This window comes from Bombus huntii, chromosome 3 (genome assembly GCF_024542735.1).
Source record: "Bombus huntii isolate Logan2020A chromosome 3, iyBomHunt1.1, whole genome shotgun sequence".
Lineage (NCBI taxonomy): Eukaryota > Metazoa > Arthropoda > Insecta > Hymenoptera > Apidae > Bombus > Bombus huntii.
In genome coordinates, this window is record NC_066240.1 from 8,835,711 (window position 1) to 8,850,749 (window position 15,039).

Here is a 15,039-nt window from a genome sequence, read left to right on the forward strand (position 1 = left end):
TTTATTTAAATCATTTTATCTTATGCTATTCTAATTTATGACTAATTTAGTTGTGAGAAATAATATACCTAATGTTCAGTACGATATCTAGCATGTTAATTATTATATAGAGAGTGTTAATTAGTGTGTTTATTCTTAAAATTCCCGCAATTTTTTATCCTTGCAAATGAAAAGGAAGTGAATCTTTTATAAATGTAAAATATTACTTAATAAACAATTTAATCTATTTCGTTTCTATATCATAAATTCTTAATATATAAAAATGATTATTTATAAGTTGATAAAAGTTTAATTTTGATAGAAAATGGAAACATTTTTACTACATAATAGAAGGTGTTTTGATCAAGCTTTTCCGAGCGAAAAAATATACCCCCGAAAAGGAAAATATCGTCCCACGTGGGGACTCGTTTAATTACAAGTTACGTTATTTAGATATGCATCTGTTCGGTTAATTTTTATTTCAGAACAATGGTACAGGTGAGTAGAAACTTTTAAGTATATTACATTGATAAATTTCCATGCAGTTTGTCTAAATCAATGCATTTTTCTATCAGGTCTATTGGAAATTTTTGATTGTTTTTTTTTCCGTTGTCATCCATTAGTAAATAGGAAAGATGGCAGCAGATTATTGCGCTTTTTTCCCGTGCATTCACGGGTCCGACATTTTTCTTAAAATTAAGCCTTTCTACAAATTTCGGGTGAAACTTATATAAAAACATTGGATACACTTCAGTTTTACGAACAGAATTTAGCGCGTATTTCATTTCTTAAATAAAATGTGATTAATATTGAAATAAATAGAATACATAACGATTTTTGTATATTGAACTTGTGTCAAATACGGTGAAAGACTATATAGAAATTTTAAGTGATGTCCTTAAAGAATATTTGAATTTATGTGAAATAAAAATTTAACATTTTATGAATGAATATCCCATTGTGAATTGTTTATTTATAAACATTTTTTCTTTTTTAAACAAAATATGACAATAATGAGGGTACATAATTTTTTTTTAATGTGTATATGTGTATATCTATATAATGTGATAATGTGTATATCTAAATTGTATGTTATTTGATTTAATAATGAAATATTTTGTTTGCAGGCAATTGATGAAATGGAACAAAGAGATCTCCCACAGGCTTTTCGCTTGCTTGGGGAGATGAATGCTAATGTTCTACAAGTTAATCAACTTGTAGACAATATGTTAGTCCGTGTCAAAAATGGGGAAATTTCTACGGACAAGGGTCTTAGTTTCCTAGAAATGAAATATCATATGTTACTTTCTTATCTGATTAATTTGACTTACGTAGTTTTGAGAAAATGTTCAGGAGAACGTATAGAAGGAGATCCATCAATCGATCGCTTAATTGAAATAAGAACTGTCCTAGAAAAAATCCGACCAATAGATCACAAACTAAAATATCAAATAGATAAACTTGTTAAGACTGCAGTAACTGGTACTATTAACAGTGATGATCCAACTAATTTTAAAGCAAATCCAGATGCATTTGATAGTAATGATGAAGAATCTGATAGTGATCAAGATGGTAAAGTAGATGGTTTTAAACCAACACAGGCAAGAAAATCTAATATTTATGTGCCACCAAAACTTGCTGCGGTACATTATGGTCAGTATTTATAAATGTATATTTGCACAGTGTAACAGCTGTAATATAATATTTTAAGGTAGAAAATTAGAATACATTAAATATTTCGTATTTTTCATTTGCAGATGGAGATGAGACAGTTGCTGAAAAAATTCGCAAGTCAGGAGAAAGAGCTCGTAGGCGTGCAGTATCAGGTGCTGTTTTAAGAGAGTTAAAAGAAGAATATTTAGATGCGCCTATTGAAGATAAACACGGTTTAGGGGAAAAACAAGCTAGTCTAGGTCGAGAAAATAAACGGAAGGTAGAATATGAAGAAAATTATATGACACGCTTACCTGTTACTAAACAAGAAAAACACAGACGTCGCCAAATAACAACTCTTGGTACACTTGGAGAAGAAATTACAACTTTCGGGGAATCATCTTCTGTATCTGCTAAAAAGAGAAAAGCTCAGAAAAAGAGCAAAGCTAAAAAGAGTAAATATTTAAATTTAGTTATTTAAATTTAAAATTAAAATAAAAATTTAAATTTAGTAAATATGCTTATGTCGTACTGAAGTATTTTATTTACAATAAAATTTGTATTTTCTTATAGGTTTCAAGAAAAAACGGCATCATTAAATCGAGTTTATAAAAATTTGAAAAAGCTGAATTTCGTACAGCATTAATAATTAAGGTAAAATGCAAATTTACTTAAATTCTTCTTGACAAACGCAGATGCCATTAATACTCGTTAATAAGTTAAGCTAAATAACTCATAAACAACTAGTAATAAAAACAACAATCGTCAACGGTGAAATAAAATAGCACGATGGTAATTTATTACTACATAAGACATACTAATGGTCGTGTAATTGATAATTATAGTTAATAATGATTTTAATCTTTAATTGTTGTCTAAAATCAATTTTTATCTGTGGAGTTGAAATGTTCCATAAGTCACAAGAAACGATATTCTGACGATATTAAGTACATGAAGAATAATGTCAAGGTACATACGAGCTTAACTTATAAAAGAAAATTACGTGTAATCGTGACACAATTAATCAAATAATGGATTTCGGCTCCAAGATCTAAAATTGCAAGTTAAACGTACAAGTTGAAAGCAGAAAAATTTTCTGCTTTATTTTGAGATATTCTCCAGCTATAGATGAGGAAACCAGTAACATAGCAGGAGGGATGATATTGAATTAATTGTTACAGAAGCGTAAAAATCACAAGACATTCAATGCAAAAATTAGAAAATTCAAGTTTAATAAGGGAAATGACTTTAGAAATTGCAAATATTCTGCAACTTCTAAATATTGTTCATCGTGCGATATCGCGTGTCTTAGGATTTTCTCGCTATTTTAGAGTAGTGTAGTAAATAGTTTTACTATTATATGTATGTTTCGTTTGTGTTTTCCCCTGGTAAACTGTTGAGGCTATTATATCTTGATGTGAGTCATATTTTATGTTAAGTTTAATTTTTTACAATGTGTTTATGCATTGTATTTATTGTTTTAACTTTAGATTGATTTGGTTAAGTTGTTAAACTTATATTAAAAGTAATATAAGGATAACACGAATGTGTCAAAATTCAAAATTAATATTGTCAATTTCTCGATTTCTACTTAAGTTTACTGTATTTAGTTTCTTAGAGAGGGGGTATGTGTGATATTGAAAGAAAAACTAATATACGAAGACTAGAGCGAAAATCACTTCTGCAATAGAATAAAGAGTTTGTACAATCAAATTGTAAAGAGCATCCATATCTTGTGCTTAAATAGGTTCCATTTTTTAAATATTAGATATAACTTTGGGTATCTTTTTAAACCCAAATGTTTCCTTTTAAGATAAAGGGAGAATGATGGTAAATACATTTAATGCAGATCATAACATGGATATTTGTATCCAGTAGTCGTTCCTGCAGAAGTGATCCGCATTACCTTCAAAAGTACTAATTCGCTATATGCTAACCAAGGGCTCAACCATCCATAGATGTTATATTTTTTACAAAAGTGTTCATAGATTGAGCCAACTTGGTAATGCATGATGTTACATATGCCCTCTCTTTTTCAATCTGTGAAGACGATTAAAATGTGATAAATTATTCATCAAATAATAGTTAAAGAAACTAACAGAATAGCACAATTGCTGGGCATTATTTACAAGTGCTAGCAAGCCTAATGTCAGCAGCCTTGTCGTATTTGGTAATGAAGTTGGAATACTGAATAGCGGGAAGATTTTGATTAATGATGTCAAGGTATACTTACAAAATCTCATGCCTGTTTAATGTATGGCATGCACAAAATAATTAATGAAAAATTACAATCGGTTTCAAAATTTGCCCGACATTTAGTTTTCTCATACTTTATACATAGATGATAATTTTTGAAGCACACTTACAACTGAAATAACTGTAAGTCCAAAATACTAAATACTATACTCGTGTGTGTGCGTGTGTGTGTGTGTATATTTATATATATACATATATACATAGTGTATATTCTTCATTTCTACATTCTGAACTGTTTATAAATGCTCATTGAAAAATATCATACTGTTTGCAATAAGTAGAGAAGAAATTTCAGTTGAAAGATTTATGATTACATCTGTTTGTTAAAGATAAATTTTCCTAATATGTTTTACATATTTTGGACTTATAGTAAAAGTGTATGGGTGTGAAAAATATTCATATGAGACACATATCCACACACAACATATAGCAGCAAAGTAATAGGGTTACATTGAATACACTACCTCAAATCAATAGAAATATGGATTTACAATAATAGAACTGCGTCAGTTGCGTTTACATTGTTGTGTTATTGTTCATTTACACATTTACTGATACAATAATTTTGTTGTGAAATATAATGGAACATATTATGCCTTATGAAGAGAAGTATTTAGAGTTTGTTATCTTTGACCTGCATAGCAGGTATGAATTTTTTAGCAATGTACAAAGGAAGCACAAAATATGTAAACGTTACTGCGGGCAGGGAGTTTAAAGTAGTCCTTCAAATCCAACAACGCTGCCGAATAACAAACTAAAAAAAGGAGAAACAAAATATCTTTGCAGCAAAAACGAGTATAAAATGATTTATTGACTAATTCATAGTCTGAAGAATGTAATGTTTCATTTATTGATGAATTTTCTATAATTTATGTAATAAGACAATTCAGTGTATGTGAGAGAGCGAAAGTGAGCGCGTGCGAAAGAGAGAGAGAGATTTACCTGTATATTACAAATGGTTATTATGAATGAATTATTATTATAAATTAATATTATTATAATTATTATGATTATTCTGATTATTATTATATTATCATCATCATCATCATCATCATCATCATCATGTAGAATGCTTCTTACTGACTGAATAAAATGTTTTCAATGTCAATAATTTATTTACAAAAGGTAAGCTTACCAAAAGAAAACATCGTAAGGCGATTTTCAACCCTTTACTTCGACCAAAATGGTAATAGTTACAGAATGAATTTGAATTATCCGTTTTTATCTTATTTTCCCTATTTAACAACATACAAAAATTCTACATCATTATAAACGCGATCATGTATGTTGAAAACTTTTAGATTTTTTCGATGCGAACCTTAAATGAAAAAAATTAAAAATGCTGAAAAATGTAGATTTCGTATAGAAGTTTTAGAACGATCACTTTCTTATCTTTATAATAGCGACATGCCAGTATGACTATTATTCTTAACCCTTCCTAGATTTTTTGGAAAGGTGTGTCGTAGTTAAAAAAATCAAAAACCAATTTCCTTGAAGATTTTCAGGTAGAAATGTGATTAATATTTTCAAATTTTGCATTCTTTTTACGCAGTGAGTATATTGTATGATTTTTAATATTTGTGCGTTCGAAAAAGTAATATACAAATAAAAGAAATTAAATTGATTTAATCAATTGAAAATGTATATGTCCCTTATCTTGTACCATACGAGTATCAGTTCCTCATTCAACGTTGAGGATAGCGGAGCGATTAAGGTATCTTATATATTCCTTTGTGGTACCGCTGTGAATTCGTGCGCGTCACAGCGATCCACTTTTTTGTTATTACATCGATTTTCTTTCTATTTGCTACACGACAATAAACGGAGTTCGTTAAAAAGTGTTCTAAAAGTATTTTAGGAATATTTTATCATAAAATGTCCATGCAAATAATTTTTGAACACATTTTACTCCGTCGATCCTTCAACCACGTATTGTTTTACTGTTACGGATATTCTTTAACATTTTATATATTATGTAAATGTATAAAATCAGTATTAGATCTTCTGTTTTTGAGTAAATGGATAGGGACGGTATTCATTTTTTTTGAAAATTATTATTTTCATATTTATGATCTCCTCTTTTATGTAGGGATTCTGAAGACAATACATTGGGAAAAACTATCATTCTTTTTCAAATTGAAAAGTAATTGCTTTATTAAAGAATCAGGGATTCATCCGTAAAAATGGCTTATTGTTATATGTAGCAACCCTCCATCTAGTGTTTTCGATCTTATGTTCAATTATAATTGTCATGTGAAAATATTTGGGAAAATTAAGGGATTTGCTAAATGTAAACCTTTTAGCTTAATTTTTATTCCATTCTTTCCCCTGGAAAATTCCTGTCATTATCTGAAAAATTCTTAATTGTCAATGATATTTTAAGCATCAATGCTAACTCCTACGTGGTCCATTCTTATACCTACTCAAAGTGTTGTTTCGTGATTGAAGCGTATCTTTCCACTTAGGTAAGTATAACATGTTCATCAAATAATTTTAATTTCACATAACAGTATATGTAATTTTTCTGTAATTCAAAATTTTCGTATCGTTCTTTGTTTACTTCAATATTTTAATATTCAATGATACAAGTAAGCGTATTGATAGCCTTTTCAATAAAAAAACAATATTTTACCAGTGTCCCCTGCATTTCATTATCTTTAAATTACAACATAAGTTAAATCACATTATTTAGTTCAACTTAAGACTTTATTACTTTATTACTTTATTGTCCTGCTCCGATGTAATGTGTCTCTTTAGGTAAAAAATCAGTGATTACCTACTAAGTATGTATGGTTCACGAAAGATCGTCGGCTTGGGTTGAGTCTTAAGGTTGAGAATAATAGTCGTGCTAACATGTCGTTACCATAATAATAAAACAGTGATCGCTTTAAACTGCTATGCGAAATCTACATTTTTCAGTATTTTCTTGCACTTCGACACTAATGTGTCTATAATAATCCAGAATTTTTGCATGCCATTAAATTGGGAAAATAGGATAAAAAGAGATAATTCGAATTCACTCTGTAACTATCCTTCTGGTCAAGATAGAGCGCTGAAAATTGATTTACGATGTTTTCTTTTGGTGAGTTATCGAATGGTGCATCACAATGATGCATGATAAAAATCGGTTCAAGGACACTTTCTGTCCCTTGTATCCTGGCTATCTTCTTCTATTGTATGAAGTTGTACGTAAAAGTTTTAAAAACACAGAAACCTCCATCTGGGATCATATAAACAGGTCTCGATACTCATACTGAAAGTGAGCGAAAGCATGGCAGAAATAGTTCGAAGATTGAGTCGAGAAAAATCAATATGGAAGGCAAAATGGTTTCCGTTCTGTGCGTGTATGACATGCTATGCATGCCTCAAACAGAAACAGAGGCATTCTATGCATCTTTGTTTGTCTTGTAATAACAAGAACTTTGTTGTCTTCCATATTGATTTTTCACGATTCAAATTTTGAGCGCTTTTCTCTAGAGAGTGTCGAGACTTGTTTATGTAACCGTGCTTTCATCGAACTAAGTTCCTTCTGCTAGTGAATTTTAAATAACATGTTAGTATCACTGTTGTAAATTTAAGACACTTGAGTATACCTTCGTAACGTATGTCAACGACAGTCGACATATCTTACCGATTTCTTTTAGACGATCTGCCTGTCGTTGATCTGTGGCACGGTCGACGTGGTGGTAAGTGACTTTTTAATTACAAAAATTAAATTGTAGATACTGCTCTTTAAATATAACAATTTGGTTAATGTTAAATGTTAAGTGTTTTTTCGACGTGATGTGCCTTAGCTTTCATAATTTTGGATTTTGCAATGGTAGTTCATGTTAATGTCCTACCTTAATAGAATTCAGTATTTCGATGTATACATAAAGAATTTTCTTTATGTTATTTGTCTTGTACTTTGCAAAATTTAAATAATTCATTATATTTTTTCTCCTCCCTCCCCCCCCCCTTTATTTCTTGCTCTTCCCTTCCACTTTTCCTCCCCCACTCTTGTTTTCTCCTTTCTTTTGCTTACTATCTCTCTTTGTTCTTTGCACATTTTCCCTCTTCTTCTAACGTGCCTTACAAGATGTCGAAAGTACCAAAGGCGCTCGCATGGAGACCGCATAAATTATTTTTATCGCTACGTAGGCTACGGTAAAATAATTTACTATTGTAAAGTTACTCTACTTTCGCACCAACTCCAACAACTGTAGCAAATATTGTTAAAATTCACGTTAGTACATTAAATATTCAATTTTTTTTTCTTTGCTATTGCTTAGTATTTTCTACATAAACCACACTCTGTTCCGTAGTTATTTTTAAATCACCCGCGGCGCAGAACTACATATCGAAAATTTTGAAGAATACGTTCTACAAAACGATTAAACTTAAAATAATAAAATATCCTTCTCTTCTTTAATTTCAAAATGATATTAAGTTGCCAAAACAATGCAACATCTGTATAAATATTGATCATACAAATAATTGCTTTTATTACATTATGAAGTAGCGTCACGTTAGGAAGACTTTCAACAGTGTGTGAAAAGAAATCGGCTAGAAAATTCTATACTTATTTTTACTTTCTTAAAGGTAGTGTTTGAAAATTATGCTTTCTAATTATGTGAAAGAAATAAAGGCTATATTGGTTAATTTCATTAAATTGTGTTTAATCCTTATCTACTTAGTAGCTCTGTTTAATGTCCTTTTTCATTCTTTGTGTTTGTTTGTTTAAGATTATAGAGAATGGCCGCAACACAACTAAATCGAGCTCGAACCATCAAGAAAATCGAAAAACCTCGGCCGCTTAAACTTGCTCAACGCCACGCGACCGTCGATGGGCGGATTACGACTGGTAATATATTGCTAATTAATATACTTATATAATTTATCACTTATTGTATTACATACCTAAGACATGCGTATTAAGTTTTATTCTCTTATTCACTTCCTTTATAATGTTTTAATTATTGATTTTGGTTATTATAATTTATCAAATTAAAATATTATATTTTACAGTGGAGGACATAGTGTCCTTAATCGACAATGTTGCTATGCAACTAACTAATGGCTTCCATGATCGAACGCTGCAAATAAGTGTGATTACAATGTGTAATCATTTAAAACTTTGTGCTCCTCAGTTAGAAGCTATTTATAAAGGTATAGCTTAAAATAATATTTTTAATATAAAAAATGGAGTGAAGTCAAGATACTAATAATTTAAATTTTTTTTCTTTTAATTTATAGATCAGCTGGACAGAGCTTTTGTGGCGATCAGAAATGGAAGTCAAGACGAAAAGTTAGATTTGACGACTAGGGTTCACCTGCTGGAACTTATAGAATTAAGAGCCAAGCAATGGCGTCACACAGATTCTATGGATGTATATTATACACAGAAATTATCGCATTTAGATAATGTATGTCATCCTTATATTTTATTATATTATGTCTTATTATAAATGGAATGATTTGTAAAGAAGTCTAAATGACATTAATAGGCAGAAGCAATTCCTGACACACCTACAAATGTATTGTCATCTCCTATGGCAACAATGACTTCCCCTACTGCGGCACCTATTTTAGGACCTGGTGAAGTTATAAAAAATAGTGGCAAATTTGTTAAACCTACGCGTATCCCTGGAAAAAACTACTGTAAAGATGAAGTTGTTATACGTAACAGTGATTCTGGTAAAGGTAAGAGAAGTTTAAAATTTTTTAAAATTATATTAATCATATGTATATTGTAGATGAAATATACATACATGTAAAACATCATAATATAATGTAGAATACGGCTTACTTGTTTTAATTTCTGAATGGTTTATTTTAATTTTAAGTTACCGTTGCACTATATTTTTGGATCTGTTTATTGATATATCTTATATTTTGTATACTGTTTTTCACATCTATTGTAAGTAGTAAGTATTATGTTTCTACTTCTAAATCATTTGCACAAAAATACAGTGATGGGAATAAAAGGGCGGCGGGTTCACATGATCGAAGAGCTCAGCCAGACAATCATCTCCTTCCAGCGAGGTAAACAAATAATTTGCAGATGGCTTAATAGCATCATGTTCACGCATTACAAAAATAACTAATTATATATTTTTTAATATCTTTACATACCTAATATTTCCATTACATCAATCCACTTTATAAAGTAATAGAAATTGGAGTTTTCTGTTCTTATGATTAAATATTTTGTTAAATATTTACTATATATTCATATATATAAAAAATTAGTAAAATATATTGAAAAACTTTTCGTAATAAAACGTAGAAATAAATCGGTTTTGTTCTTACAACATTGTAAAATAAATTTATGACAGCAAGTGATGTTTGTACATTCACGAATATAATTTATGTTGTAACTTACATTTACCTTTATTTGCATGAAATATTTTTTCTTTATATGTTATTATGTTAATCACTTAATGATATTGTGAAAATTCGATTGTGTGATTACTCAAAATCTTTTTTTACTGTATGACTGTCTTGATTGTTATCACATTTTATTATCATTAGTATGCATATTGTTTGCAGCTTATTAAATCACATATAAGTAAGTATAAAATGTTGAATAACATTTGATGTTATTACTACAATGTTATTCAGTGTTTTATGCATTTCATACTATTTTGTTTACTGCTTATAAATGCTTACAGTTTTAAACATATCTAAAAATTTATCTTATCTCTTTTTACAGGAAATGTTTACATAATTAATGTTAAACTTTTTAATGTTTTAATGCATAAATAATTTGTTTTGGAGTGTTTGAACATTATTTATATTTAATAGATATCTATTGATATATAATTTTGCATTGACAAATTGCACATTAACCACAATGCAAATGAGACTTACATAATAAATTTTAATTGATAACAAACATTTGACATTTTATTGATATTACAAAATATGTTTGACATACTGCTTTTTTTGTAGTAAACCCTGGAGCCAAAGAACGACTTGTCCAAATCACGGGTACTTCCGAGGACAAGATACAGTGAGCTCAATTTTAATTTTAATTATTTACTATTCTATGTTAAACTTGGAATATCTAAGTTACTTTTTATCCATTATTACGTCAGTTACGCGAAGGATTTGATAAAAGATACGATTCAACGAAATGCATCGCCGGTGAGATTGGAGCAAGGTGGAGGAGAAAAAGGAGCCATGGGTGGTTCTAGCTCCTCACTAAATAGTAGTGCGTCGGACGAAAGTAATCGATTGCAACATCAGCAACAAAACTCTCGTTTACGAAGTTCGCTCCTCCACAGCTTCTCCACCAACGACGCCAGTATTGGCGAATATAAATATACAGTTACAGTTGGTAACCAGTCCTTAAAGATCACAGGATGCAATCTCGATCTTGTTAGGGTAATAATCTTTCTTTTTTGAAGGTATAAATTAAGTATCTTATTTGATGTGTTTCTAACACAATTACTTTGTATGTTAGACTGCAAAACTAGTTTTAGATGAATATTTCTTGGGAGATTCTGAAAATTTCACAAGTGGTATAGAATATTTCAATTTCGAAGAAGAGTCTCCATTTTCGATTTCGTCTTCCAGTACACAAAAAACATTGTTAACTCCAAATAATACAAACGAAGTAGCCCGAGAATTAAATATGGATAGTACTGCGACGTCAGAAAGTGAAGAAACTTATAAACCCTTTATTATACCTGAACCAAGTTCATCAACTCAGGGAGGTAATTATTTTGAGTGATTATTGAAAGCTTTCAACTACAAAAGATAATACTTTGGTAATACTTTGTTTAGTTCCAGAAATTAGAGAACTCACATACGAGTTTTTGTTGCTGTGTTCAACAGGCCCTTATGCTAAACGACCGCCTGCAGATTGGGCTCGTATTCAAAAGGAATGTCCCAACATTGTTCGCAAGGTACATCAATGTGATACCAATGCTAATCACCTGATGTACGACAGTGTTATTTACTAATTTTTCTTGCAAGATGATACAAGATTAACGCCTTGAAATTAATTTGACTATTTTGGAGTTACGTTTATTCCCCGTATTGAAATGTGCTGATGCTAAAATAACTGTTATATTTTTACTTATTTCACTTTTGGAATATTCGTCCTTAGATATTAAATCTCACTACATTATTAGAATCAGTAATAGCATAGAAGAACAGATATTTTCCATTAGTGGAAGGCAGTTTTCACGAAAGTATCATAATTCCTAAAAATTTTTAACTTTGATCAGTTAGAATTGATTCCTAAGCTCTTTTTTTCTTAGCTTATATTCTTTTCCATTGGAAATATTAAATTACAAGGCTGATATTTTAATTCATATACAATATATATATTTAAACCAAAAGTTTGGAACAAACATGATTTTTGTGATATTTAATAGCTTCAACCAAAAAAATTGTTTTGACAGTATTATGTAGATGTGATTATATGTAAAACTTGTTATATGTTACTTATAATGGTTTTTTTTATATTGAAAGCAATATAATTTGCCCTTGAGTTATAATAATATATTGATGTTTATTACTGAATATTATTGCAGTAGTATATGTTTATTTCATTAAATAAATTAAACTCATAATATATGCTATCGTTAAATAATTACATAAAGTTCTTTTTTTAATCATATTCTTCTATTTTATTACTAAAATATTTATTTTTTTAATGATTTAGGGTTTTGATTACTAATATAAATCAAAAACGAAAATATGTCGTGTTATATGTTTGTTAAACATTGTATGTAAATTTTATATTCTCTCAAGTTTCCCATATACGTCATTATTTAAATATTATGATTTGTTTAACAGTTGCATAATATGCTATGCATATTAAATTTAAGTGATTAATATTAAATGAATTTAAGAAAACGTTATTGCAATTTTTATTATTTTAATGATATTATGTGAAAAAATTATTAAATTTTACATTATATAAAAAGACTTATATACTGAATGTTATTGTATAACACTTATGGAATTTTTAAGATAATAAATTTTTACTTTGTATTTTTTAAAATCATGTAATACGTACATTATAACAAATGTGTGATAAATTCTTGTTCAACTTCAAAATTATATTAGAAAACGTTTGTGTAACTACTCTAAAATGGCATGCATCTACATAAACCATTTAACACTTGCTTTACAATTCCAAATTTCAAAGCATGCTGCTTATAACATCATATCCAGGTAATGTAGAAACTACAATAGTTACTTACAATATAGTTTGTTATTAGCAATTATGCAACTAAACTTTATTTTTATTTAACAGGAACCGATTCGCTGGTTCGAACCGGAGACATATAAAGCTAAGGTAGCAGCTGCTGGTCTTGTTACAGTATTGACGATCGGAGAAGGAGAAACTGATCCAGAATGAAAGGGATTGCAAAATTGTATAATCACCATGAAATTGTATGTATTAATTTACATCGATGTTTATCTCGATGTATTGTGATAAATTTTTAAAAGTAAACTGGTATAATGTTCTGACATGAAGGAATAGGTATTATATGAGTAACATAATATGTATTGCCGAACTTAATTGTAGCAATACAAAATGACTAGTATGAATATCGAGATATCCGCTAATATTTAAAAATGTTATGCGTGTTTAAATCTAAATTGTTTTCAAAATAATTTAATATTGTAATATTTTAATAAGCATTTATGCTTTCTGATATTACATTTATATGCAGCAAATTTGTGGAATTCATTTAAAAAAAATGTTGTCTATTTCTAATTAATCGAACGTGTCTTGCAACGATATTTTTAGTTTATTTTACAATCCATGTACTGTTTTATATTTCGTAGTAGATCGAAGAAATTTCAATATCTTTATTATCATTACTACTACTGCTGCTATTGCTCCTATTATTATTACTATCACTACTACCACTACTACTATTAGTATTGGAATACTTCATATAAACACTTATGAAAGACAATAAACGATTTTTATATTTTTAGTATGACATATAGATCAAATTACGGTACTCATAAAACATAACTTATGCAATTCATAATTATTGAATATTGTCAAGTTAAAAAATAGCATTTCCATTAATAGTTTTGAATTTAAATTAACGAAGGAAAATTGTTAATTGAAAAAAAGAGAATAATATTACTAACAAATGATTGTTGATTGGAACTGTAAATAAAATTAAATTTAACATTGTAGAATGCAATTTATGTAAGCATTCAAAAAATGCTTCAATTTTTGATGCATAATATATATTTTGTTACATATAACAACTGTAACAAAATAGTGATTTAACATAGTCTAGTCTACCTTTTTAAAGTAGGAACTACTATTTTGGTAATTACTCTGCTGTGACATAATAGCCAAAAAAAAAAAAGAAAAAAAAATGATTTCATTTAATCTTAAATCAAGATTTTATATTTTATATACTAAAACCATGATACTGTGTAATATATATTATCAATTATATGGAGAGATAAAAACAAGTTTTTTGCTTCTATATCGATTTCCGTATAATTAATAATAAGGATTAATATTCAATGCTGCATAACAAATTTTGTATTATAATTAATTCAAGTTTATTTTTTATTAGATATAAAATTGTATTTCAATAAGTTATTTTTTTTTTTGTTATGGTATTACTTCTCTCCTTTCAGTTAAAGATTATATTATGTATTGTAAATGTTTCATTAGCCAGAATATAAATTACAAATATATTGTTAAGTTTCTTTGATTATTTTTGAAATTACGCATTACGTATCTTTTGACATATGAATTATTTGAACATATAAAATATGTAATTTCTGTATTTTATTTTCTGGCTTGAAATATTAGGAGAATATTTAATATTTATTTGATCTGGGACTAAATTATGTTGCACGCACACGAAACGTTATGTTTGTATGTTTTTACATCTTTTAATATTTATTACAAATTTACACAATTATTTGATTTAAATTATTAATAATTTATTACTATAAACACTAACTGCAGTAATATAATAGTATATTATTGTACCTTGCTCTTTAATAATAAACCAATAAAAGTAAAGTATCGTCGGGTTATACTTTTTTTTTACTTTAAAACAAAGCACACCTATAACTGGATGCGATGTATTTTGAATCATTGGATCCTATTAATAGTAAGTATGTGAACATTTAGTTATTATGTAAATAAATCAATTTATCTTT

At 28.6% G+C, this 15,039-nt stretch overlaps 2 protein-coding genes and 1 long non-coding RNA gene across 9 annotated transcripts; 2 read left to right on the forward strand and 1 right to left on the reverse strand.

The window, feature by feature from the left end:
• Positions 1-322: 322 nt before the first annotated feature.
• On the forward strand, positions 323-4,901 carry LOC126864236 (neuroguidin-A). 2 transcript variants are annotated; one of them, XM_050615372.1, is made up of 4 exons: positions 323-477; positions 1,107-1,632; positions 1,737-2,087; positions 2,206-4,901. In XM_050615372.1, the coding sequence occupies exons 1-4, from the start codon at positions 469-471 to the stop codon at positions 2,229-2,231; spliced, it is 912 nt and encodes a 303-aa protein (XP_050471329.1). In that variant the 5' UTR covers positions 323-468; the 3' UTR covers positions 2,232-4,901. The 2 variants fall into 2 exon arrangements, with proteins under 2 accessions (XP_050471329.1, XP_050471326.1); XM_050615369.1 differs by lacking the exon at positions 323-477 and adding an exon at positions 571-998.
• On the reverse strand, positions 3,270-7,271 carry LOC126864246 (uncharacterized). Its single transcript, XR_007689102.1, has 2 exons — positions 6,312-7,271; positions 3,270-6,237 (listed from the first exon to the last, which is right to left on the reverse strand). It is a non-coding gene; the product is annotated as an uncharacterized LOC126864246 (long non-coding RNA).
• A 155-nt stretch (positions 7,272-7,426) lies between these two features.
• LOC126864227 (eukaryotic translation initiation factor 4E-binding protein Mextli) lies at positions 7,427-14,913 on the forward strand. Of its 6 annotated transcripts, XM_050615350.1 has the most exons (12): positions 7,427-7,574; positions 8,613-8,731; positions 8,896-9,036; positions 9,124-9,293; positions 9,375-9,570; positions 9,841-9,912; positions 10,822-10,882; positions 10,968-11,256; positions 11,336-11,588; positions 11,659-11,780; positions 13,034-13,059; positions 13,142-14,913. In XM_050615350.1, exons 2-12 carry the CDS (start codon positions 8,623-8,625, stop codon positions 13,185-13,187), a joined length of 1,485 nt encoding a protein of 494 aa, XP_050471307.1. In that variant the 5' UTR covers positions 7,427-7,574; positions 8,613-8,622; the 3' UTR covers positions 13,188-14,913. The 6 variants fall into 6 exon arrangements, with proteins under 6 accessions (XP_050471307.1, XP_050471302.1, XP_050471308.1 ...); XM_050615345.1 differs by lacking the exon at positions 13,034-13,059 and having other exon boundaries at positions 7,428-7,574; XM_050615346.1 differs by lacking the exons at positions 7,427-7,574; positions 13,034-13,059 and adding an exon at positions 7,912-8,034.
• Positions 14,914-15,039: the final 126 nt, after the last annotated feature.